Source organism: Podarcis pityusensis (genome assembly GCF_964106645.2).
Source record: "Podarcis pityusensis genome assembly, chromosome: 9".
NCBI classification, from domain to species: Eukaryota; Metazoa; Chordata; class Lepidosauria; order Squamata; family Lacertidae; genus Podarcis; species Podarcis pityusensis.
In genome coordinates, this window is record NC_138034.1 from 2,560,749 (window position 1) to 2,587,517 (window position 26,769).

The 26,769-nt window shown below is 42.8% G+C and overlaps 1 protein-coding gene across 7 annotated transcripts in view; it reads right to left on the reverse strand.

Moving 5' to 3' along the window:
* The window catches only part of SH3TC1 (SH3 domain and tetratricopeptide repeats 1), a 43,508-nt gene extending 21,625 nt beyond the window's left edge, over window positions 1–21,883 (reverse strand). The window contains exons 1-7 of one of the 7 annotated variants that reach the window (XR_013990659.1): window positions 12,303–13,570; window positions 9,551–9,803; window positions 7,733–7,860; window positions 5,338–5,443; window positions 3,595–3,735; window positions 2,205–2,367; window positions 1,081–1,154 (exon numbers count right to left, since the gene is read on the reverse strand). Coding sequence is in view for 6 of the 7 variants with exons in the window: in XM_081021515.1 (XP_080877641.1) it covers window positions 1,081–1,154; window positions 2,205–2,367; window positions 3,595–3,735; window positions 5,338–5,443; window positions 7,733–7,860; window positions 9,551–9,782 (844 nt within the window). In the remaining variant the exon portion in view is untranslated. The other 6 variants (XM_081021515.1, XM_081021516.1, XM_081021514.1 and 3 more) reach the window with 6 other exon arrangements.
* Window positions 21,884–26,769: the final 4,886 nt, after the last annotated feature.

Genomic DNA, 26,769 nt, shown 5'->3' on the forward strand with positions numbered 1-26,769 from the left:
GGGGAGAACCAAGCAATGATAGAGGACAGACAGACAACAAAACTATATAAATCAGTAGTGTAAATAACAGAAGTAAAAAAACGTTGGGAATAAGGTAAATTTATTCCTGTATTGAGACTTCCCTCCTTCCCAACCTGGGCTCTCTACATTTCTATATCAACTACATATTAAACAGCATCTATTTTGCAGTTATCCAATACGTCCAAGAATTATATCACATTGCAGGAGTCATTCAAAGCCTGCCAAAGATTTTACATGTTTACAGTGATCTTTTAAATATCGTCTGTATTTATCCCATTCTCTGTTAAATTGTTGATCTTCTTGATTCCTAGCTTTCCCTGTCAATCTTGCCATCTCAACATACTCAGATAATTTTGTCTGCCATTCCGTTTTTGTCAGTATAAATTCCCAACTTACCAGCGAGTCCAGTTTGCAGCAGCACACAGTGCTAGGAGGGACCACAGTCTTTCCCCATATGGTTTGCCTGGCTGTGGGGAAGGGGCTTCCCAAACCAGGGAACCAATCAGAGACAGGGCTCTGGCTTCTCTGGGCAGCGCCTGGGAGTGGAGCTGATTGAGACTTCCTGGGTCAGTCTGCTCTCCCCACCCACCGCTTTCTTCTGTAGTATAGTCTCCTTTTACAGGGGAATCCCACCTCCAGCATTGCTATGGGCACAGCTGGTTGCTGATTCTCAAGGCCTGAGAGAATTTTTTTTTACCAGCAGATGGATTGGCTATGGTTCTGTGGGGTTTTTCCCTACCTCATAAAGGTAAAGGGACCCCTGACCATTAGGTCCAGTCGTGGCCGACTCTGGGGTTGTGGCGCTCATCTCGCTTTATTGGCCGAGGGAGCCGGCGTGCAGCTTCTGGGTCATGTGCCCAGCATGACTAAGCCACTTCTGGTAAACCAGAGCAGCGCACAGAAACGCCGTTTACCTTCCCGCCAGAGCGGGACCTATTTATCTATTTGCACTTTAAGGTGCTTTCGAACTGCAAGGCACAAAATGGAGTTTTCTCATTTCCGTTCTTGTCACAACTCATCAGAACTATTACAACTTCTGTCTTAACAGCAGTTACTTACCTATTTGATCTGTGGCTGCAGATTCATTTCTTACAGCAAAATCAGCAGAGTCTGTGTTTTCTTTCAGAAACCATCTAGCATGGGAAAGGTTCAAGGAAATTAGCTTGGCCTGCCGTAACAGTAATAGCAATTTTAACATCAGGTCAATTTCAGTGCTCATTTGGTTATAAGAAAGGGAAACTGCACCAAAGGCAGAAATGTAGAGAAATGATGGAGCATATTAATACAGTTTCCTGGTGATGCAAAACACCACTGTTCAAGGCACACTTAACTCTGCTGGATTGTGGCTGCTTATATATATTATCTAACTGCTGTTGCTAAATTTAGATTTGCAAGAGAGCTATGTTAAAATATTCACTGTGAAATGTTACACTTAGTTTTTAGCATATAAAGCTGATAACCTAAAGCCCTACGCACTATTCTATATAGCAATGTTTATTCCAAATGGAAAATGGCAGAGCTTTCAAGACCGCTCATTTCATCATCGGAAGCCATCAATTAAAAAAGCAAAGCAACATCAGGGCTATGCAAAACAATTCCCTGTTGCATTCAGTGAATTCTTGAGATGGCATTTGGAACATGCCTGCAAGCCATGCTTGTCTGCAGTGAGTGACCACACATGGAAGGCTGTGCATTCAGAAGGAAGGTGGAATTCTGCCCTCTTCATGCTGGTGCTGCATGCATGGCCAAGAGTCATGTGTCAACGTGGAAGGGCCCACGTGATCTTACTGCTGCCCTCAAACATTCATTGAACAAATCCAGGGCGTCTGTGTCTTCTGAACACCTCTGCCGTTGCACACTCTTTTCATATGTTTGTTTTGTATGGTAAGCTGGCCAATTTTTTCTTTTTCTTTTTCTTTTTTGACAAATGGCTATATTTTGTGTGCAGGTTGGATATGGCATACGTTCAAGGAGATAACAATTCTTGCCATGCATAGAAAATGCTGTCACTTTCACTAGACATCAAAACATTTAAATATTAATCCTTCTCCATCTGCTGTAAAACTGGGAGGAAATTATGAAGAAATGAGCATGTACTTTTATTACAGAACAGTCATTTGGTGTATATTTGCAAATACACGTGCACACACAGGTGGAACTGAAAGTTAAGTTCAGAGACCTACTGATGGAACGGGATCAGGGGCTCTGGCAAGCCCTTAGCGAGGTCTCCCCCCGTTTCTTCAGGAGCTTTCTCAGTAGCGGACCAATTCAGCTGGTGAATTCCGACTCCAGCGTCTGCAGCTCTTCTCTCACTTACGTTTTCATTATGATATACAAAGAAGGTACCTTAAGAAAAAAGCTGTATTTGAAAACATATCAAGTATTTTTGCAGTCATTTTAACATGAGCCACATAAAATGAACCCCAAATGAGCCAACCCAGACCCTGTGGGAGGGGCGTTTCTCTCTCTGAAACATGAAGTACACTCTGACCATTGTCTTTTCTTTTATGTTTGATGCTGTTAAATCAAATAAGGGGTGGTGATGAAGGTTTTATGGTCGTATTTGCAGGGGGTTGGACTAGATGACCTTTGGTGGACTCCTTCCAACTCTAAAATTCTATGATTCTGTGGTTCTATGGGTTGTTGGGTTTTTGGTGTGTGGGGTGTGTGATCCTGATGTATATTGTGCTCTAGAAGGCTTAGTTTGGTCAGAATCAAGTATATGCTTCCAGGTAAAGGTAAAGGTACCCCTGACCATTAGGTCCAGTCGTGACCGACTCTGGGGTTGCGGCGCTCATCTTGCTTTATTGGCCGAGGGAGCCGGCGTACAGCTTCTAGGTCATGTGGCCAGCATGATTAAGCTGCTTCTGGCGAACCAGAGCAGCGCACGGAAACGCTGTTTACCTTCCCGCCGGAGCGGGACCTATTTATCTACTTGCACTTTGACGTGCTTTCGAACTGCTAGGTTGGCAGGAACAGGGACCGAGCAACAGGAGCTCACCCCGTCACGGGGATTCGAACCGCCAACCTTCTGATCGGCAAGTTCTAGGCTCTGTGGTTTAACCCACAGCGCCACCTGCGTAAATACATTACTTCTGGGTAAATGAGCCACCATAGCCACTAGAGGGCCGTGAAAATTTGTATCCCAGGCTCTTTAGACTCATCTGTTGTTGTTAGTCGTGTCCGACTCTTCGTGACCCCATGGAGCAGAGCACGCCAGGCACTCCTGTCTTCCACTACTCATGTACTATCTGAAACCAATGGGGTGCACTGGTTGCTGGATGTGAAATATATTGGCATTGTTTTTAGCTCTCCCACCCCACTATCAAGTCCTGGGCAAACAGGGGTTTCAGGAAAACCAGGCAGCGAAATGTTTTCCCCCTTTTTCCACTAACCCCCTTGCCCTGAAGAGTTGGACCCCTGGCTGGAAGCTCCTCCTTCTACCGAGAGGGGCCCCCACACCGCGGCATTTTGTAATATGGAATATTCAACATTTGTTCCCAAAGATCATCATGTAATCTAACTCCATGAATATTTAGTATTTCCGGACAATTACTAATACAAACTCAGTACCTTCTTGAATTAATAGGCCTCTGTATATCATACCAAGACATTCCTCATCAAGACTAACATCAATTCCAACTGATTCCTCTGATGAAGAGAGCCAGAAATAATCATCTAGCAACAGATTCTCCATACAATGATTTAAAAAACCTGCCGAAGAAATTTTTTCAGTGTAAGTGGGGTTTTTTTAAAAGTCCCTTTTTCATAAAGCCGGTAATAGCAGAAACAAGGGCAGGTAACAAGGTGTAGCTGACCTGTGAGTAGTTCCAAGATCACTGTTTTAGATTGCTGTTTTTTTTTATTGAAATGCATCTTATCATTTTGTAACAGTTTTATGTGAACTGTCTTGCGAGATCTTTGCCTTAAAAGGTGGCCTAGAAATAAAATATCCTGGCCAGGGCATGTTTTCGCTGGGAATAAGATTGATAATGTTTTTTTCTAATCTGCATAGTGTTTGTGTCTGCTATAACCTTTTGGAAGCAAAGACAGCAAAGGTTATTTGAACCCCTTTCATCCATAAACTAATTCTGCCCACCCTCAATGATATGAACCCTTTAGGGGCTGATTTTGAAAACTAGGGCAAGAGGGCTGTGCATGTAACCTACTTTTTATGCATTTCTGAATTCAGTTCATTTGTCGTAACAGAGATGAAACAAACTTTTTAAAACTAAAGAAAAAGGACTTGAAAGCAAGCATGGAGAATAAAAACTATTTGCTCTATGCTCCGGTAACCTCAAAGTTAGATTACTGCAGCATGTTATACGTAGGGCTGCCTCTGAAGATGGTTCAGAAACTTCAGCTGGTGCAGAATTTGGCAGCCAGATTGATTACTAGAGGAAAATGGTTCAGGCACATTACACCGATCCTGGCTGGACTACAGTAGCTGACAATTAGTTTTTGGGCCCAATTCAAAGTGCTGGTTCTGACCTATAAAGGCTTAAAATGGCTCAGGACCACAATACCTCAAGGACTGCCTCTTTCCATATGAATCTACCTGGACCCTGAGATCATCATCTGGGACCCTCCTTCATGTGCTTCCTCCACGATAGGTCCAGAGGGTGGCAACGTGAGAACGGGGCCTTCCCTGCAGTGGCTCCCTGTCTGTGGAATGCTCTCCCCAGTGAAGTTCGCCTGGCGCCTTCATTATACACCTTTAGGCGCCAGGCAATAATGTTCCTCTTCAATCAGGCCTTTGGCTTATTAACACCCGGTGCCCTATTAAATGTGTTGTTGGATGGGGGACTGTTAGTTTGTTTTTTGTTCTTACTTTTATTATGTACTTTGTGCTTTTTATTTTGTAATTTTATGTTGTGAACCACCCTGAGATCTACAGATGAAGGGCAGGGTATAATAAAATAAAATAAAATAAATAAAATATCATTGTCATCGTCATCATAGTGCTCAATTATGTACTTTTAGTTTATGACACCCATCTTCAGCCAAACAGAAATGGAGAGTTTACAGCCCTCAGTTTTATCTAGTGGAAGCTATGCTGATAAATATTTCATCCTTACAAGTGTTTTCACTTTGAGTAATGAGTAAAGATGTTGAAAACCCTTCCATTTTCAAGCCCTTTGGTACCTGTAAAAATCAAACAGCATGTTTCCAAAAAAGAAAGCAGAAAAAACAGCAAGCATTGAAAAAAGCTGGTTTATATTTCTTACTATGAAGAAATGTACTGTGAGGACTTATATTTACAATAGCAACAATCACAAAAAAATCTTAACTTTCCTATAGGCAGAAGTGCTTTACCAAGGGAATAATAAGTTACAAACTTCCAGATTTCTTCAAAGGTCCAAAATGTCACCACTATTAGTTGGTCTTCACTGTGAATGGACAGCAGCCTGGCAGACAACTCCTAAGAAAGGCAAAAACACCCATGTGTTGCTGATTGTTGCTTTTGATTAAATTTATATCCTGTCCTTCCTCCCAAGGGAGCCTAGGGCAGTGAACAAGTGATGAAACAATACAAATTCGTTGCAACATCTTTAAAATATATATATATTTAAAAACAGTTCCAATACAGATGAAGACAATACATATATGTGAGTCCTATGGAAGGAACCAGTTAAATCATATTTGAGCTAAAAGAGAAAAAACCATGGTGGAAATAATTAAACCACAAGTTTGCCCCAAGAGAAACAGACCTACGGAAGCTACATTAGTGATTGGAGTGAGAAAGAGCAACCCAGCTGGACCGAGTAAAGCAAAAAAGCATACATGTATTTTGCAACTAGGGCTTTTTTCCTAGAAAAAGAGGTGCCAGAACTCGGTTCTGGTGAGTTCCAGCTGGAAAGAAAAGCCCTGCATGTGTTAATAGGAATGTAAGTTGAGTGGTCAATGTACACAACTGGCCATTGTGCAGAGTCACCAGGTTTCAGAGAATGTGCACATAATCCTGCGAGTTTATCTTTGAGATCACCTTATGCCATATCTGCCACCAGACCATTTCGATTTGCGGAACTGGCACTGCTACAGGTGCCACATAATAATTGTTCAGTGTTCGAAAGAAATCAATCTTTTAGCGTACCAGCACTCACAATTTGAGATGCCCTGCCTACTGACATCAGGCAAGCACCTTCATTGTACTTTTCTCAGTGCCTACTAAAAACATTTTTGTTTAGACAAAGACTAACCAGATATGCAGAATGTTCACATATGTTCTAATCCATTTTTAGCTTATTGCTGTTTTAATTAATTTGAACATTTTAAATAATTTTTAACTGTTTTTTTACTGATCATTGTATTGTTTTGTAAATTGCTTTGAGATTTTTTTTATTTTTTATTTTATAATCAAGTGGTATATAAATTGTATGAAACAAACAAACCTTTCGTGAAGAGAGAATTCCATATTCCCAGTCAATATACGTAATTTCCAACAGGTCTTGGGAAATGAGCATATATTTACTGAGTTTTATACATTCTCCAGATATGATGCATAATATCCAAAGGGAATAAAAATAAAAATAAATAAAATATTGTCCAGTGGCACCTTATAAACTGCCATTTTCTATTTCTTGTTCAGAAGTGTGCAATCTGCACTCCCTGCGCTGCTTCAGTGCCAATCTATGATCTTACATGGGCCACAACATACCCAGCCAAGCTGCAGGAAAAAGAAGTGGGGGCCCTCTAGATAAATCCTAAATTTTGTCTGCTGTCCAGGTCCCTTCCCACCAACCTGACCTGGATGCTCCACTCAGCTGAGCAGCACAAGGGGCAGTGAAGAGGAAGGAAAGTTTTAACCAGCAGAGGCAAAGAAGGCTGGACTTGGACTTGGACTAATCTTTCAGCAGTGGACTGAGCCAGAAATGGCAGTGGGAAGGATTAGCGGTACTTTACACCCTTTCTCTCCCAGACCTCTTGCCTGGTTAAATATCCCTTCCCCTGCGTTTCCCCATGATAATTGGGTCCCTTGCTACTATTAAACTTCATAGCAGCGGTGGTGGGGATGCATCAGAATGATGGCAGGGGGAGGGAAGGTTTAAACTTTCCTTTCCCTGCAATTCCCCTTGTGTGGCTCAGCTGACGGGGGAGCAGCTGAGAGTGGGGGGGGGGGGAGAGAGCAGGACTGCGGGGGTGGGGTGGGGTGGAGCTAATCTTCATCCAGAGACGACCTTCCTGTCGCTAGTCTGATCAGATGGCACATCGCAATAATCCTTCTTGGGTTGAATTGTGAGGAAAGTGGGGAGGGGGTGGAAACGCCTCCTGGGAAGCAAAGTGGGCGGAAAGAGATTCCTATCTGTGCCAGGCGCCTGAAAGCAGCAAGTGGTCCTGTGAATATCCCTCCTCTCAGGCCATTTAGGGCTTTCAAAGATGAATACTATAACTGGCCTGAGAATACAGCAGGTGCTGTTATTTCAGCTTTATAGCATTCTAAGCGTTGGCAGCCAAGTTGACAGCTTTGCTTTATCATAAAGCATCAAGAAATAAGGTTGACTTCAGCTACAGAGCTAAAATTATTGCCCCCTTAAGTTGTGACCATTTTGTGCTTTGCAGGTAACAGAGACAGGGATGCCCAGCCATATTTTCTACACGAAGGATAGCAGGCTGTGCAAAAACAATTCCCATGGCTTATTATAGATCCTGGAAGCTTAATTTTGTGGCACTGAAGGCAATTGTGGATAATAACTGGTTGTAAATGACTTACACAGAAAACTGCCCTGGCTTTTTTGTCATCGTTTTCCAGAAGACGAAGTCGTCCTCTCAGATAACCCTGCAGCTGAGAGTCAGGAAGCCCAGTCTTACATCTTACCATGGTTATCTTCAGGGGTAAGTCTGAAAATATGTGTTTGGTAGACTGTGAATATGAACATATGATTAACCTACCTTATACTGAAGTCAGATTACTTCATCTAGCTTAGAACTGTCTACTTTGATTGGCAGTGGCTTGCAGATGCCTCTTCCTTTTGCAAAAGGATATGTGAATATTTGCAGTATTTCACTTTTTTATTATGAAAGACAAGGAATAAAGACTATACTATATATACTAAATATAAATAAATAAATGTGGTAAAAATTAGAATACCAACAGTAGTACAGTTCTATGCATATTAACTCAGAAGTAAGTACCGCTATGGAACTTAAAAAGGTAAAGGTACCCCTGCCCGTACGGGCCAGTCGTGTCCGACTCTAGGGTTGTGCGCCCATCTCACTTAAGAGGCCGGGGGCCAGCGCTGTCCGGAGACACTTCCGGGTCACGTGGCCAGTGTGACGAAGCTGCTCTGGCGAGCCAGCACCAGCGCAGCTCACGGAAACGCCATTTACCTTCCCACTATAAAGCGGTACCTATTTATCTACTTGCACTTAAGGGTGCTTTCGAACTGCTAGGTGGGCAGGAGCAGGGACCAAGCAACAGGAGCTCACCCCGCCGCGGGGATTCGAACCGCCGACCATGCGATCGGCAAGCCCTAGGCACTGAGGTTTTACCCACAGCGCCACCCTTACTATGGAACTTACTTCCAAGTAATTGTACCTATCTAAAACATCAGAAATGTCAAAAAGATATTTTCATCATGTATAGCAGAAATATTCCATTGTTAAAAATGTGTTGAATAATATTATGAGCAGAAACACTGGGAATTTAAGTAATGAAGCATGCAGAGTAATCTCCTGAACCACAGCCAGTTGAATGCAAGCTGAATGCATTCATGAATGCAAATTATCCCCTTACTTAACAGAACTTCAATTGAGACACTCCTTTTTCTAAGAACAAAACCAAATAAGTAATACAACGTTACCCCTGTGATTTTCCCTTTTAGACTGCAATGCTACCATAATTGACATAGTTTCACTGGCAACATATGAGTATTGAAGCAGATTGAACTTTTCTTCTTCTTCTTCTTCAGGTATCTGAAGAAGTGTGCATGCACACAAAAGCTCATACCAATAACAAACTTAGTTGGTCTCTAAGGTGCTAATAATAATAATAATAATAAATTTTATTTATATCCCGCCCTCCCCAGCCGAAGCCGGGCTCAGGGCGGCTAACAACAATCAAATAATCAAAAAATCAAATAATCACACAATCTAAAAATATTTCATTATAAAAATTAATTAAATCAAATTGATGGCAACCAATTAAGCAAAGTTCTGTGCAGGTTGCCAGAGGAGGGAGTCAGGCTGCGCCCTGATCAAAGGCCTGGCGGAACAACTCTGTCTTGCAGGCCCTGCGGAAAGATGTCAAGTCCCGCAGGGCCCTAGTCTCTTGTGACAGAGCATTCCACCAGATTGGAGCCGCAGCCGAGAAGGCCCTGGCTCTAGTTGAGGCCAGCCTAACCTCTCTGAGGCCTGGGACCTTGAGGATGTTATTATTTGCAGACCGTAGGTTTCTCTGTGGGGCATACCAGGAGAGGCGGTCCCGTAGGTACTGGGGGAAAAAAATTAATTTTATTATTATTATTGTTATTATTATATGTTTGAGGGTTGAGGAGAGGCGAAACAACTGGAGGACGTTAACAGGCCTTACCTTTTTGCTGCTGCTGCTGCAATGCAATTCTCTCATTCACATTGGACAAAGGCACAAGCTTGCAAAGAGAGGTGCTCTCTCCCAGTAGCTCGGCGTTCTCTTCCCAGCTGGTTTTCTGCTTGGGTTGCAGGTGTGAGGGAGAGATGCAAGGATTCTTTCCCTCTGTGACAGCATCATACTCAGAAACAGATGTGCCAAATTGTTCTTCTCCTGTTGCTACTGAGGACTCCATCTTTTTCAGGTACTACCAGCTCTATAAAAAGCAAATTACCACACAAACTCTGTTGGTGTCGCTGACGTGATATAGTATTGTGGCTATGAGACTGAGCTACCACTTCCACTAAAGAACTCAAGAAAATGTCTCTCATGAGAAAAAGAATTTGTTTCTAGATAATAGTCACAGCTGCAGAAGTCCAAGACTATAGTTTTTAAGCAGGCTATATTAAGGTGGATTGAGTGGCTAATAATAACAAGAACATTAAAAGCATCTAATATGGTGAAGGTACCTTTGGATCAATCAGTGACTGTTGGTATTGTTCAGCAATTGATGGCTGAACAATTAAAAATGATCTGATCAATGTTTGATGAAAATGAAGAAAATGAACCAGATGATAATGGAAAAAAGGAGTCAGAGGAATATGAGGCAGAAAATGGAAATGGGGAATACACAGAGGCCCCAGACCAAACTGATGAAAAGTTGGCAGGACTAGATCAAGAAATGATCAAATGGAAGGAACCTGGTGGTCATGTGGAAAGGGAAAGGGAAATGGAGATGACCTCCATACAAGGATTTAGAGGAGAAGTAGAAGATAAAGTCACAAATGATTTGGATATCTATCTGGATATAGTGTTGATGAAGTGAAGAGCAGAAAAAAAGCTTTCAGTCTTCATTCCTGGCCTTTTTTTAGTTTTAGCAGAGAGAAAGTACTTTGCATACAATCTGGAGTGAATTAAGAGAATGTTGCTATTAAAACCATGGCGCTATCTCTGGAGAAAGACTGGGGAAAATAAAAATGGAAGGTCTAAGAGGTGGAGATTGGGATACCATCGTAAACACAACAGGACACGGAGCTGAACATATGGATCTGGATATGAACAAGCAGATATATAATGAGAAACAAAAATAGAATACTGGTCCAATGTGTGATCTTAGCAGAGGGACTATGGACATGGATGGAATAATTTAGTATTATTCAGTATGAAGTAATGATGTGGGGAATTAATAAATGTAAAATTAAAATGGTTAAAATTCATTAATAATAATAATAATGGGTGGTGGTTCTTCTTAATCTTCTTTGGATCAAAGCTGGCTTGGAGGAAACACATAAAAATGCAGCATTTCATATGATACAGGATAGGGGTTGTTGCTAACATTGTGGGTGCACATCTTCCCAAAGTAGTGCTGGGATCACACTGGACCGGATGGGAGTATGGACACAGTCCTAGTTACAGTTGCCACCTGACCACCCAGGACCAAGGCAGGATCCAGGAGACCCTTAAGCCGCTGATCTTTCAAGAAGCCCCGTATATTTTAAAGTAAGCAGCCCCCATCCAGAACAGGCTGCGCAGCTGATCCTAGATTAGTTCTCCTGTTGCACCTCTCTGTCTTTACATGATTAAACCTCAGCTTGTTAATCCAGATCCAATTAATCATTGCTCCCAGATAAAAAAAATTAGACTTCTGCTGTCTCTCTGGAATCAAAGGAAAAGGAGAGATACAGCCAAGGCTCATAACCATATTCCTATTTATGGCACCCCATCCTGCCCCCAGAAGAGAACTGCTTTTCAGCAGCAAACACCAGAAACCCAACTAAATGGATGCCATCAATTGCCAAGGATTTGCTGGGGTGCATTTGGAGGGAAGAAGCAGGAGATGGGGGGGAGGGGCTGTTTCATCCTTTCCTGGCTGCCGTATTCCCTTTTTTCCCTTATTAACCTACAGCTGGGAGAAAGTGGCCAGGGAAATAAACTTTCAATAGTAAATTGCCCCCTCCCGCTGCTTCTCCTTAATTATAAAATGGCCCCCACTTTGCACACCCATGGTAGACACCAGCTGGGAAGCTCTTGTTTACAGTTGTCATTCAGCTTTCATTCTGTTAACCCCCAAACTACACCAGCTGTCATTTTGACCTACATGGATAGGGGGAAAGACAGTGTAAAGTGTGCATATGGAAGTGGGGGGGAATGACTTAGGACTTAGGACTTAAGGGTTCATTGGATTTCATATTCTAGGAAGAGAAAATAATCTATCCTGTGCAAATTCCTGAAAAGCTGAGTTTTACATCAGTTTGCCATTCCACACACACACACACCCGGCACCGCAACTATTTTATTTTACAGACTAATCCCCTTCTTTTCTCTTCTCTTCTCTTCTCTTCTCTTCTCATGCATTCAGTCTTCCTGCAAAAAGCTGCGTTAGTTGCCCAGTATCTGAAATAGCCACAGAGAGGGCCAGCCCAAGACATTTTGCTAGTTGAAGCAGAACGCCAAATGGTGCCTCACCCCAAACCCACGTTAAGGTCAAAGGACCATAGTAGGGAAAGTTATGTTGGCACTTGAGGCAGAAAAATCTCACAAGTGCCTCTTCCCGACAGTCAAAATACAACAACAACAAAATTAGAATAGCTAACAATTTGTTGCCCTTGTTCTGAAGTAAACACCTCACTCTGCCTAATGATAGGGTCAGCCCCATGAGAGCCACAGAACTGAATCAAAACACACAAACAAAAAGTCTGAGAGAGAGTACACCTACCTCCCAGCCTTGCTGGTTCCTAATTTTCACTTCAGCAACATAAGGCACATTTTACCAGTTTTGTTCCAACTAATTCCCGATACATCCTTTCCTGTTTGAACCTCCCCCCACTTCTCTTTTCCTGTTGGCTCACATCTGATCTGGACAGTTTAGCTAACTCTGCAAGTTAGTTGACCATTAACAGACACTGTTAATCTTAGAGTCTCTTCTTTAAAACTGACTTGTTGCTCTTTGCCTGTTGAAATCCTGAACTCCAAGTTAGCAGATTATATCCTTTTTATTGCTTTCAGCTTTTAGAACCAGCGCATCACTCAAGGGGCAGACTTCAGCTTTGCTTTTGCCTCCTGCAATCAACAGCAGAATAAATAGTGGGGCTCAAGTCTTCCTGACCAACAGCTCAGGCTGGAAGCCCTTCCCCAGGCCCTGTCAAGGGGGGACTCCCATGTTTACTCATTGGTGAAAAAATGCCAGTGTTCAGGGACCTGTCTTCTCACTTCATATATCCTGGGCTGGAAGCCTTTGCACAGAAAACAGGCACTGTGCTGAGCCCTGGATCAAATTAAGCCCTAATAGGATCAATGATGGAACCACAATGGTTAAAAACATTTAACATATTGACTATAATCCAGCCAAATCACAACATAGTAAAGTAAAGGTGCAAGTCAGAGTGACACACAAGCAGCTCAGCAATGTTAGCACAGTTCCACTGGGTGTGCCAAAGGAACAATCACTGCATAAAAGGTCCTCTCTGACACATGGTCACCAACTTCATAGACCTAGGCAGCGGACACACCAAGATGGCCTCTGACTGAGACCTCAGTGTGCAGTCTGGATGGTATGGGTGCACATGGTCCATCACATAGCTCAGGCCCGTTTAGGGTTTTATAGCTTAAGCACTTTAAAATGGGCCAAGAAACATAGCAGAAGTCAGTGCGTAGCTGGTATAATACAGGAACTGGTGAGGCTGACTGTTGTGCACCCATTAGGACTGTGGCAGCCACAATCTGAACCAGGTGAAGTTTCCAGACTGTCTCTAAAAGCAGCCGCACATAAAATGCATTACAGGAGTACAGTATGAACATGACCAGAGCATGGATCCCTGTGGCTAGGTCTACCTTCTCTAGAAACGTCTGCAGTTGGGTGAAGCTAATAAAACAATCCTGGCTACCAGATTTAAATGTTTTTATGTTTAATGTTTAATTATGCTTTTATGTATGTTAGAAGGCACCCAGAGGGGCTGGGGAAACCCAGTCAGATGGGTGGAGTGCAAATAAATAAATAAATAAATAAATAAATACCAACATTACCTGGGCTTCCCCAGTCAGGAGCACACAAACTTGTGACCCAGGGCTCTTACAATCAGTCTTCCTGACCAATGTAGTTTTTCTCAGTCTGGAACCATTCATGCTCATCTAGATTGAGTCCACACGGGTAGGTGTGGTTACTTACTATGCATTTGAAAACCCTCCCCTTGATTAGGTTAAATCATTACTAACACAACAATGTAAGGTGATGCCTATACATCAGGCGACCAACTCCTTGATGACCACGATAAAATTAATGCTGAACACCAGATTCAATTCAACTCAGGGCTTATCAACTCAGGGCTTATCTTTTCCTGCTACTTTCTTCTGGGGAAAACTGCTCTTTAGTGCTCAATTGGAGCAAACAGCAATTCGGGTTTTCTCCAGGTTGATGTTAGCTCTGGCTGAGCACAAAAGAGCAAGTTTTCCCTGGGAAAGGAGTGGGGCAAGGGGGAAACCGCTCAGAGTTGTGCTTTCTAGACACGGAACAAGCAGAAATGTGGATGAGCCCTCACAGGGGGTCTTCTTTAGCGGTCAATGAATATACAAGTCATAATGTTGTCACTGGAAGTAATTAATTTTACAGATCTATATAGATATGGTGACCTGACCCACAATAGAATGTATAATAGTTAATTGCAGCCCTATAACTTTCTCACTCATAGGTCATATTTGGCCCAGCAGGGGTCCCAATTTCACCCACAAGGCCATTTTCCAAAAACTATTTGATTTTAAGTGAATTGCCATCTCATCCAAATTCCAGATTTTGGTCAGGTGGTCATCCAGTCAAGTTATGCTGTTACTGAGAAGGGGGCAGAGGTCAAGAAAATTTAAATTAGACACGTTTTTGCCACATGTATGATTGATTTTGGCCTTTTCTAGCAACTATCACATCTTCTGCTTTCATAAATACTACTAGAAGGAATACAATTTTAAAAATCATAATTTGACTCCAGACTTAGGGCTTGTCTACATTCAAGCATTATTTAGCTGTTGGTTGACTTTCCCCTTATCTGAGTTAGACAAGAGTGATCTACACTCACATGTATTTCCGTTCATAACAGTAGCCTTCCCCTTATAATGTGTTGGTTCTATTATGCAAAATATATATATCAAGAGGTCATGCAAAGAGGGCTTTTTGGTGTGTGTGTTAAACCCACTCAAAAGTGTGCAGAAGCACATAGGCAATTGTAAATTTTCTTGTGTGGTTTTCTGAGAGATGAAATGAAAGGGGGAGTGAACTAGGACGAGTTACAAGCACCCCCAGAAAAGAAATAATTGAGCAAGTAGTGGGCATGGAAAGAGTGGCAGAAAGTGACGATTGATCCCCACCCCCCGCCACCAAAAAAACCCTCACCAAAACAAATAGTATGAAGCCCCATTTCCCTCAACTTATTGGATTAACCCTGCATTAGGTAAACCTAAATTTTCAGGAGGAAAGCATAAAGATTTGCGTTTAAGGGGAACATAAAATGGACTATGCAAATTAAATGCGAATACAAACCGTAAACTCCAGTGCAGCCAAACCCTAACAGTGCAAGTCAGCCCCATTGAGTTCAACTGTATTCAATTACAGGCATTTGTTTACAGGACTGCAGTCTGTTTGTTGCCCTTAGGCCCAATGAAATCAATGTGAAAAGAATGTCAGGTCTATCTTTTTTCGTTGATTTCAGTGGGCATTGTGTGCAAAAAAGCATACACACACTATACCTTGAAATCACATTTGTGTTACCCTTTTCCTCCTCAAAGAATTCTGGGCACTATCATTGACCCCTCACAGAGATATAATTCCCATAAATCCTTTACAAACTAAAGCACCCAGAATTCTTTGAGGAAAATATGCTTCACATGTATAATAATAATAATAATAATAATAATAATAATAATAAGTCACCCATCTGATTGGATTGCCCCAGCTATTCTGGGCATCTCCCAACAAAATATTAAAACACACACAAAAGACCTCAACAGAAATCATAGTGTCTGCATAGTTTCTGATGACCTGGAAGCTGTCTGCGGACAAATGCCGTCTCCCTCGGCCAGTAAAGCGAGATGAGCGCCGCAACCCCAGAGTCGTCCGTGACTGGACCTAACAGTCAGGGGTCCCATTACCATTACAAACCAGGGGTCAGCAACCTTTTCCAGCAGGGGGCCGGTCCACTGTGCCCCAGACCTTGTGGGGGGCTGGACTATATATTAAGGGGGGGGGGAATGAAAGAATTTCTATGCCCCACAAATAACCCCGAGATGCATTTTAAATAAAAGGACACATTCTACTCATGTAAAGACACAGATTCCTGGACCGTCCGCAGGCCGGATTTAGAAGGCAACTGAGCCGGATCCGGCCCCTGGGCCTTAGTTTGCCTACCCATGCTCTAAACCCATATTAGGAAGATGTAGATCCCCTTTATGTTTAAGATCACAAGCTGTATGTGATATTCCGTTCTCATTCTACTCAGGATCCAGGTCCAGCTATCACTTGGCTCTTTCTACATAAAAACAAATACTCAAAACATGTCCACCGACAATCCCTTCTGGATAGTTTGATGCATTTAGGTTTCTTTTGAAAGGAAGCTGAGATATGCATGACATATGAGTGGGGGAAAGAGAACATTTCCTTTTATTGTTTTCTTCAGGGCCAGCACAGCTTCCTGCTTCACTGTGTCTGCATGGTCAGCTGAATATGCCGCGGATTTTCAGATGCAGCCATCTGAAACACCCTCGTGCCGTGCAGTGGTCAGAGCAGGGGCAGGCAGCCTAGGGCCCGGGGGCTGGATGTGGCCCAGTCGCCTTCTCAATCCAGCCCGTGGGCGGTCCGGGAATCAGTGTGTTTTTACATGAGTAGAATGTGTCCTTTTATTTAAAATGCATCTCTGGGTTATTTGTGGGGCATAGGAATTCGTTCATATTTCCCCCCCCCCCAAATATCCTCACAGAACTCTAGCCCAATGGGTGCCATTAATTTGATTTTGAATTTATTTTAGAATTATTTTAGATTGCTGTGTTACTTTGATTGTTGTTAGCCGCTCTTAGCCTGGCTTTGGCTGGGGAGGGCAGGATATAAACAAATTATTATTATTATTATTATTATTATTATTATCCTCTGTTCATCTATTTACTGGTTGTCCTTTTAGTGAGAGTCATTATTTATGTATTTAATTTAATTGTTTTATTATGATATAACCCATCCTGGGACCTTGAGTGAAGAACAGGTAATAAACATTTCTTTTTTTTTTTAATCTGCAAAGGTTCGAGATTCTGAATCTGCAAGGTGGGGACTGGGGGAGAATTAAGTGTGCCTGGAACCAATGACCCTCTGGCAGCCTCCAACACCTCACTTCCTGTACCACCAGCCCTCCGGTTCCTTCAGCAAACCTACTGGACCAAGATTGATGGGTCAAGGCTGCCCGCTATGCTTCAGCCTCAATCTGAATGCTATCTGCTAAGCACAAAGGCTGATTCCGATTCACCATGCTCTATAACGGGGTGCCAGATTTGATGAAGTGAACATGCTTGAGGGCCGACCAAAGTTGTTGAGCTTTTTTTTTTGGATTGAAGTTGCTGAGCTTTTTTATGCTGCCATAGGGGCTGGATTTAATCGAACGGCGGGCCGGATTAGGCCCCCTAAACAGGCTTTGGACATGCCTGCTCTATAAACGTCTGAGGAAGCCACTGTGAAAACTGAAGTAGGGCAGTCTTCCTTCTGGGTTAGTAAATGAGGAACACTTTTGTTTCTGACTCTGCCAACTGCTAGCATGCAACCCAAAAGATTTCCCCCCCAAGGAAAATGCACCTTAAAAATGTTTGCCCACCCCTGCCTTACTGTGTTCTGAAAAAAGAAAAATAGGTCTGACATAAGATGACACGTCTATATGTTACAAGAAAAAACTCTCACTCAATATAGTGTAATTTAATTACTGGTGGGTAGGGAAATAATGTATGGCATAAAACATTTATTTCCCCTCTGTCTGAATCCATTTTTTTAAATGAAAAGGGGAAGATGTGCACCTTTCAGTACTGAAGCTGAAGGATGTGCAGTCAGATACAATAATGTTTATTGTGATGTTCCACAACAATGTCCATTCAAAGCATGTTAATAGAATGCGTATTAAATCAGTACCAAACTGTTTCTCACCAATCTAGATCTCCCTTCATACAAGCTGCATTTATAATAATAATAATAATTTTTTATTTATACCCCACCCTCCCCAGCCAAGACCGGGCTCAGGGCAGCTAACAACCGATAATAAAAACAAGTTGATTAAAATACAATTTAAAATATTAAGAGACAACATTAAAACATTAGGGTGCAGCCTCTTCACAGGAGGAGAAAGGAAAAAGAAAGAGAGGGAGGGAGGGAATCAAACTGATTTTAAGCCAAAGGCTAGGCGGAACAACTCTGTCTTACAGGCCCTGTGGAAAGAAATCAGATCCCGCAGGGCCCTGGTCTCCTGAGACAGAGCGTTCCACCAGGCCGGAGCCATCACTGAAAAGGCCCTGGCTCTGGTTGAGGCAAATCTGACTTCCTTAGGGCCCGGACCTCTAGGGCGTTGCTATTTATGGACCTTAAGGTCCTCTGTGGGGCATACCAGGAGAGGCGGTCCCCTAGGTACGCGGGTCCTAGGCCGTGAAGGAAGATTTGCTCCATCTGGAAGGCCATGCAAGTATCTATATGAAAAATAGAGATCATAGACACACCAACATCTTGTCTAGTTGTCCCTTAAAACTGTGGGATTCATCCAGCCTCATATACGGTAACCAACATGTTTAACTCTACTTGATGCATGAAGGGGTTAAGACCATAGAGTAAGCTGTCCTGTCAGGCTTAGCTAGGTCACACCCCCTCACCGTGGGAAGACAGGTAACTTAACTCTTTGTTCTCTTCCATTTTCTCTCTTCAGCCATGTCACCCTACCCTGCTCTAAGATCAGACCACATGGCTTTAGCAAGTCATCTTAGTGTTTCTATACAAAAATTTTAGAAACTCTTACAACTTTTTAAAACGATGTTGTACTGCCTGCTTTTTTCTTGCTGCTGCATGGAAAAGCACATCAATCTGACCTCTGAAAAAATTTTCAGTAAACCATTTTTAACTTACCGAACCCATGGTCTCTTTTTATATTAAGGGAAGTGAGAAACTTAGGAGAGGAAATTTTAAAGGTCTAACAGCATATATTTCCAGGATTTTACTTTACTGCATGTTTTGTGATTTTAAATATCTGCTACGGCTCTCTCACCACAGAAATCTTGCAGGCAATAACTCTGGCGTCATCTAGCAACTCAGCTCTTTATGGTAGTTTTAAGGAACTGCTCCAAGTGGCTACCATTGCACCATAGATTCTTAAAGACTTCCCCATGTAGCAGTTACAAACCAAGCAGCACACTGGAAGCAAAATAATCTGACTCCATCTGCAATGCTCCCTACCACAAACCCTAAAAGCAGTGAATGACATCAGCCCTTATATTGATCCATACTATATTAATCCGTATTATATTAATCCAGTCATGCTGGTTCAAGCATATATCTGGAAATAAGTCCCATTCCAATCTTAAATTCAGATGCACTTTCATAATTCACATCCAAAATAAGATTGAAAAATTGGACCCATTTAAGCCATATGCTTTGACGAAACTCACAAGTAGGACATGTAAACAATAGCTCCCCTGCTTCTTGTTCCCAGGTGCTAGTCAGAGAGAGGCAGCCATCTCAGGTGAGAGGTACTACAGAGCGGCAGCTAAAGAGTATTGGAGGAGGGAGCGCTATATGACATGGGGCCTCCCTGCTATGCTAGTTTGCTGCCCTCAAGCGCTGTGAAAGATGCTGTCCTATTTCCACTGTCAAAGAAAGGCTGTGTACACACTATACTTTTAAAGCACAATATCCCCCCCCAAAAACCCCACATCCTGGGCACTGTGAGGTAAACTCTAAGCCAGGGGTCCCCAAAGGAAGGCCCGTGGGCCAGGTAAGGCCCGAGGGACTCATTTATCCGGCCTGCAGTGACCCCTGCTGCCTGCTCGGTTTTCCCAGTGCTGCACTCTGCGGCTTCCCACTTCTGGGTCGGAGGAGCACCGGAAATAGCTTATGCGCAAGCGTTATTTGCGCACGCGCGTTATTTCCGGTGCACATCCGAGTCGGAGGAGGCCCATGCACATGTGCACAAGCTATTTCTGGTGCTCCTCCAACCCGGAGGTGTGGCAGAAATAGGGTGTGCGCACGCATGTGGGCACACGCTCCCACACCCTCCGGCCCACTGCGCAATTGGAGCTGGAGACACCGGCCCGAGGTGCAGTAAGTTTGCTGACCCCTGCTCTAAGCAGCCCTTAACAAACTGGCTGGCATCTTGCCTGTTGTCTCAGCCAGCAAGATGTCTTGAGGCAGTTGTCCTCATTGCTTCCGAACTACTCGCCTCCAGCTGATTATTTGCAAGAGAATAAATGGCGTTCAAATCCAGAAAAAGCCAGCCAATGCTGGAGCAGCCCAACAGGAAGAAGCACCAAACACATCATATATTGTTTCCTTGCCAGCTTTCTATCTTCACATCTTGTGTTAAGGGGTTTTTTGTTTGTTTGTTTATTTGTGGAAGGAGGAACACTTTAATCTAAAGGCTAAAAAGCAGTTGATGTGCAATTACCATATTTTACTCACTTGGCTTTTCCCTGCGGCTGAAGCCTTAGAGCAATTATAACATCTTATAAAGAATATGAAATCAAACATTAATTATCAGCTGAAAGACAGTTAATTATCTCAGAAGAGAACCCAATGACCCTGACACAGACTGAACTTACTCCTCCAAAAAAATCTAAAAGTACAAAATAAAATTATTTAAAATAAAAACATGAATATTTCCCTAGCAGAGAAAGAGTAAATAACGTGCACCTCAGTTTAAAACCAAACCACAAGAGTAACAGCATGAAGTTAAATTATCAAACAATTACCAAACATACATACATACACACACACACATAATAAGAAAACATTGCCTCTTGACTTCATAAATGTAGGGATAATTAAAAATAGCTAAATCATAGTCATAGAAATATTAGTTTAACTCCCACCCCAATAATACCGTTTTATTTCTTCATTTTTAGGGCCTTACAGGACAATCCTTGCTCAGAAGTAAACCCTAGTGAATTCGGTGGGGCTTATTCCCAGGTAAATGGGGTTAGGATTAAAGCCTTAGTTCCAAAGTAAAATATTAACTAAATGCTTTGTCCTCGTATATCTGGCACCTAATGCAGAGAACAGAATCATGAAAGCTTGAGTCACAGAGAGAGATGGAGACACTCACCTGACAGGGGAGGCAAAGCAAAGCAGTCCAGCTGTGAGAAGGCCAATAATGGGAGGCTTCAGCCAGTAAATTGGGCAGGTGGATGAATTTAAAGGGTAATGCGGGCTCCATACGACAGTATTCCCTGTTCTGGCACCTTCAGTCTTTCCCTTGGCCCATCACTCATGTTCTTTATATGCAGATAAGATTGTACAGTATTCATCTCTGCTAACCATTGCTACGTTGAAAGGGAATCTATTGATTTCAAGCAAAGCTCTGAGGTACAAATCTTCATGTGGGAACATGAGGGTGCTTTGTGGCCACTGTGTCTGGGGTGTTAAAGAAGCCCAGGAGAGGAAGCAAGACACAGAGCCCGTTTCACTTGGGAAATTCCAGATAACTAAATCAAGACAGGGGCCCCAAATGGAGTGGAGTTGCAGAAGGAAGTGGGAAACAGAGTAAGCAGTGGGTTGGAAAGCAGATATGTGAGAGGATCAAGGCAAAAACAGGCTAAACAGCTGGAGAAGGCCTCTAAGCATGTCAGTGGATGGTCACAGGAGCCGGGCATCTGGGGGTGTGGGGGGCAGAAGGCAGAGGACCAAGAGCCAGAAGCGGACTGAATTCCAGTTATTGGCCTGAACTAATTAGCTAAATTTTAACTGCAGATGTCTGGCAAAATGTTATTAGATGGAACATATATGTGCCATTGTTGGTGTCCTATTTGCATTGTAGCTTTGGAGTGTACGAAGGCAGTCAAAGTAAATGTCCTTAAAACAAAGCAAACAAAAAACCTGCAGTGGGTGCGGGACTGGAATACAGCTACCAGCTTTTTGTTTTACTGGCCTGAACCGTATGTGTTTAATCACAATCTGAACAGTAACTGAGCTGGTGAAAATGTGGCAACCTTAGGTTCACTTACTGCTTATGACCATAATCCAAGATGGGAAGAGAAAGACAGCCATCTGCAGAAGTCAAGTGTCTCCACAAAGCTGTAGTCCAAACTGTATTTTACAGTGTTACGGTAAAATCTGGGTGCGGGGTTACTCTGCCACCCAGCTCGTCGGACTAAGTCCGCGGGTCCCTGCGGAAGAAAATGAGCTCAACCGGAGACAGGAGCAAGTTGCTGGAGATCCGAGTTTATTGCGCAACAGGTTCAAGGCGAGATTGAACAGCGAGAAAGGGGTGACATGAACTTTTGAAATTTCCCTCCATGTCCCAGAATACAGTGCAAAATACATCCCAGTTACATCATGAATACATTAAGAAGAGGTTGGGTTACACAGATTACATCACGAATATATTAGGAAGAGGTTGGGTTACACCGGATTAACATATGGAGGAGGGAGGGGGGAATATGCAGAGCTGGAGATATGCGCAGATAAGCACATCCTGAGAAGACAATGGTCCATGTATGCATAGTCTGTCACCTGGCATCGCCCGGAGGAAGGGCTTGGCAGAGCGATTTGACAGGATTAGGGTCTTGACACCTTGCTTGAGGGATTATGGAGGACAGGGGAGGTGTCATGGAGTCCTAGAGAAATTGAGCAAATTGGCACGTTGATTTTCTATGAATTTTATAGATTTTAGTCCCTTTTGACATTGACAACTGGAAATAAATGGATATATTGTAGCGAAGAAGAAGGTGAAGAAGACATGCCCCCCCCTTCCGTATCAACAGTCATCAAAATTAAGACGTCGTGGTGAGAACTTGGTCGGAGAATTTGAGGGAGGTAATAGCATGTCCACTGGATACACTTTCCCTTTAAGCAGCTGCTGTGGGCTGTTTGAAAGCTCCAGAAATATTTCTAAGCCATCTTTCAAGGCAAAAAGCTCTCCTAAGGCAGCTCACATAAAAATATAGACTTGCAATGCAAAACTTCAATAGAATACCATAATTTAAAACAGTAGTTAGAACCAACCATTTAAAACACTATTTAAACCCAGCAGTAAGACAGCTACTAATAATCGAGAACTTGCGAGAATGAAACTAAAAAAAGGATGACCTCATACCTCTCTGAATTGTTATCGCTGAATGCCTTAAAGCTGTCACTGGATGTCTCTTGGTGTTTTCCAGAACAAATAAATGTTATGGTGTTAATAGTCCCTCAGAGGATCATTATGAATAGCTCGTGACAGTTATTTTCCAGATCTGGGAGGAGGAATGTTTTTTCATTGTCTTCAAAGACAGCTGGCTATTTCTGCCACATGGCATTCTTCAGGACCATAAATCAAAGTATAGCCACTCCTGTACACGGTTCGGAACAAATTTCTGATCACTAAGGATTTTAAAGTAATGGGATTATTATAAACTGGTTGACAAACGTGGCCATAATAAAGCAATGTCTACAAAGGTCAAAGGAATATCTCAAGACTGCTCATTGCCAGCCCAATATTTGGTCCGTGTTCATAATTCCAGCAAGGAAATAGAATCTAACTAATGCAGCTTGTGATGCAGATTTACACATTCACTCGTTTACTCTATCACCAGCTTGACAGAAAGTGCAACAGTCACATTTTAGTTTCTGATCCCAACGCAAAGCAACAAGCATTCAAACTAGATATAGGTATGTCTATCCAAGAGAACTCTATAGGATAATCCACATGGTCATTTCCCATGCATTTAATTAATTGATTGACTAAAATCCCACTTTTTCCCCTCAGGGAGCTCCCGGTGGTGTAGACGGTTCTGCCCCTCCCCATTTCATCCCCACAACAGCCCTGTGAGGTAGGCTAGGTTTAGAGGCGATGTCTGGCCCATGGTCACCCAGTGAGCTTCATGGGCGAGTACGGGGACTAGAACCCTGGTCTCCCAAGCCCTAGTCCAACATTCTGCCAACTGCACCACACTACTACAATGTGCAGAGCAGGGGGAGAAAACTTCAGGCTAGAGGAATCTGATTTGGCTTTCATGTCCATCAGCTAGAACCAGGTGCAAAATAGTCGTCGTAACAGGTAGACGGATGCAAGGACAGGGTCCCGCTGAGCCCAGGAATTAGCGATCAGCCCAGAACCAAGTTCACAGGTCCTTTCACACAAAAGGCCACTATTATCTCCCCACCCCAGCGACTTAGCGTAGGGAACAACAGAAAAGGTTTTGTTCCTCCTGAGTGAGATGATTCAGATACCAAGTTCTTAATAAAGCACCCAGAAACTTGCTTAAAATAGCCTTTCAGCATAGTCATTGTACAAATTTAGGAATATATATTACGCCGAAGAGCTCAAAATCTTTTTCGAAATGGATTGGGTGGGTGAACATACTGAAACTTACTTCCGATAAGGCAGAGATACTATCTTTTAGTGCCAGGTGTGCATCTACAGGTATGGCACTGGAGGGTCTTCCCTGGATGTGCTGGTGGAATTGGCAGAAACACAGAGTGCCTTTTAGAGGCTGTGGCCGGTTGCTGGTGGAAACCACAGGAGGGGGGCGAGTGTCCTCGTGGTCGAATCCTGCTTGGTTTGCCACAGGCAACTGTTCAGTCACTGTGAGAACAGGGTGCTTGGGCCATGGGCCTGATCCAGCAGGCTCTCCTTATGTTCTTATGCAGCTTTTCCTATAGAAGTTGGGCCTCCACCCTCCTCTAGACTAGATTCCCACAACACTCTCTACATGGGAACACTTTTTGAAACAGTCTGGAAACTTCAACATGTGCAAAATGGGGCTGCTAGTCTGTTATCTGGCCCTGGAATATAACAGCATATATAACATGGATCCTGTTCCATATGCACAGGATGTACAGAAGCAAAGTTTGATAATTTTAGACTCTGGAGGTGTTAGAGGGTAATATGCAGGGCCTCTTCTAGGGTTTTGTATGTCCTTGAACCCCCTTCTACTTGTGGTCATGGGCCTATAAAGGTTCAAATATGTGAGGTATGGAGAATGCTGACCATATTTGAGAGAATAACAGCTGAACAGTGCTCAACTTGGAAAAGCCATTGTCCACCACAACAGGTATCAAGTCATCAAGATGTTAAATAGATAATATTCCCAGTGTTCTGCTCCACTCTGTCCCTACTGTCACACTTAAATGTAACCAAAAGAAGCCAGGATGTGAGGGATATGAGGGACAGAGGATTCAGCTACACTGGCAAAGAAAAGGCGCTTTATGCGTTCTTTATGCATTCTAACACTGTGACGCCAGATGGCACTGTGGAATTCCATTTTTGCTAACCCGATTTCTCACACAAAGTTTGCAACGCGTTTAACCGAAACGCTTCTTTAATCCAGCCGGAGACTTGCTTTTGTCAACTGCCTCGTTCTGCAGATTTTAGTTGCCATGAAAGAGCAGCAAATTGTTAGTTATTTAATGCATCGCTGTTATATTTCTTCTGCCAGAGAGCAAGAGGGATTTTCTGCCTCAGGTACCAAAATGAATCAATCAGCCCTGAGTGAGTAATGTGTACTTCGACCTAAGGATGGAATATCCACTGTTCCAGCTCAGGCAGCACAGCATATTGGACTGAACGTATTGGAGAACGCTTGGTGAGGAATCAGCATTATATCCCCTTGCATGTCCAAAACTACACTTGATTTACCCAGATCATACGTTTCCATGACCTGGAGGCTCTTCCCTTTGAGACGCACAAGCATTCCCAACATCAGAGCTTCCCAAACTGTGTGTCACAACACGTACGTGTGTCGTGCGAACACTCCCTGCTCTCCTCTGGGGTCTGGAAAGTGCTTTGCCAGTAAAACCGAATTAATGTGTCACAAAATGATGCATGTCTAAAAAGTGTGTTGCCAACATGAAAAGTTTGGAAAGCAAAGGTGTTTATCAGTTACCCCAGGTCAACTAAGCTTTGTGCCATCCCAGATAAAGCCAGTGGACAGACTCCCCCCCACCATGGCATTATATCTGGCCTAGTGCTTCCTTTTTGGCAAAGATATTTCACATTTCAGTAACTGTCCATATAAATGGTAGGCTCTTTTTCCTGGGTGTTTTTGAAGCTGAGGTTGGCTGGCCATCTATCATGGCTGCTTAACAGTGGTACCTCAGGTTACATACGCTTCAGGTTACAGACTCCACTAACCCACAAATAGTACTTCAGGTTAAGAACTTTGCTTCAGGATGAGAACAGACCTCTGGCTTGCTGTTGAAATGGAATACTCAGGATGAAACGGTGAAATCTGCTATGATTAAATGGGCACAAGATGTTGGACATAACATAATGATGGCTGACTGGGAACAGTTATGGACCACAGGTATGAAGTTTACGGCATGTAATGCCTTAAGAGAGAATATTATGAAAATGATATACAGGTGGTACATGACACCAGTCAAGCTTGCAAAAATCTATCATTTGCTCGATAATAAATGTTGGAAATGTAAAGAAACTGAAGGTACATTCTTTCACCTTTGGTGGACATGCCCAAGGATTAAGGCTTTCTGGGAGATGATCTATAACGAAATGAAAAAGGTATTTAAATATACCTTTCTGAAGAAACCAGAGGCCTTTCTCCTGGGCATGGTCGGCCAATTGGTGCCAAAGAAGGACAGAACTTTCTTTATGTATGCAACAACAGCAGCGAGAATACTTATTGCAAAGTATTGGAAGACACAAGACCTACCCACTCTGGAAGAATGGCAGATGAAGGTGATGGACTATATGGAACTGGCGGAAATGACTGGCAGAATCCGAGACCAGGGAGAAGAGTCGGTGGAAGAAGATTGGAAGAAATTTAAAGACTATTTACAGAAATACTGCAAAATTAATGAATGTTAGAATGATGTCAGAATGAAGTTAAGTGGTTTTAGCAGCAATGTTATTAAGGTGTATGTAAAAATGGATTGTTAACAGGTGAAAATCTAAAGCTATAATATATTAAGTTAAAGGATTAAGATAAAAACAAACGGAAAGGAATTGCTGAATTAACTAACTGAACTGGAATACAAAAAA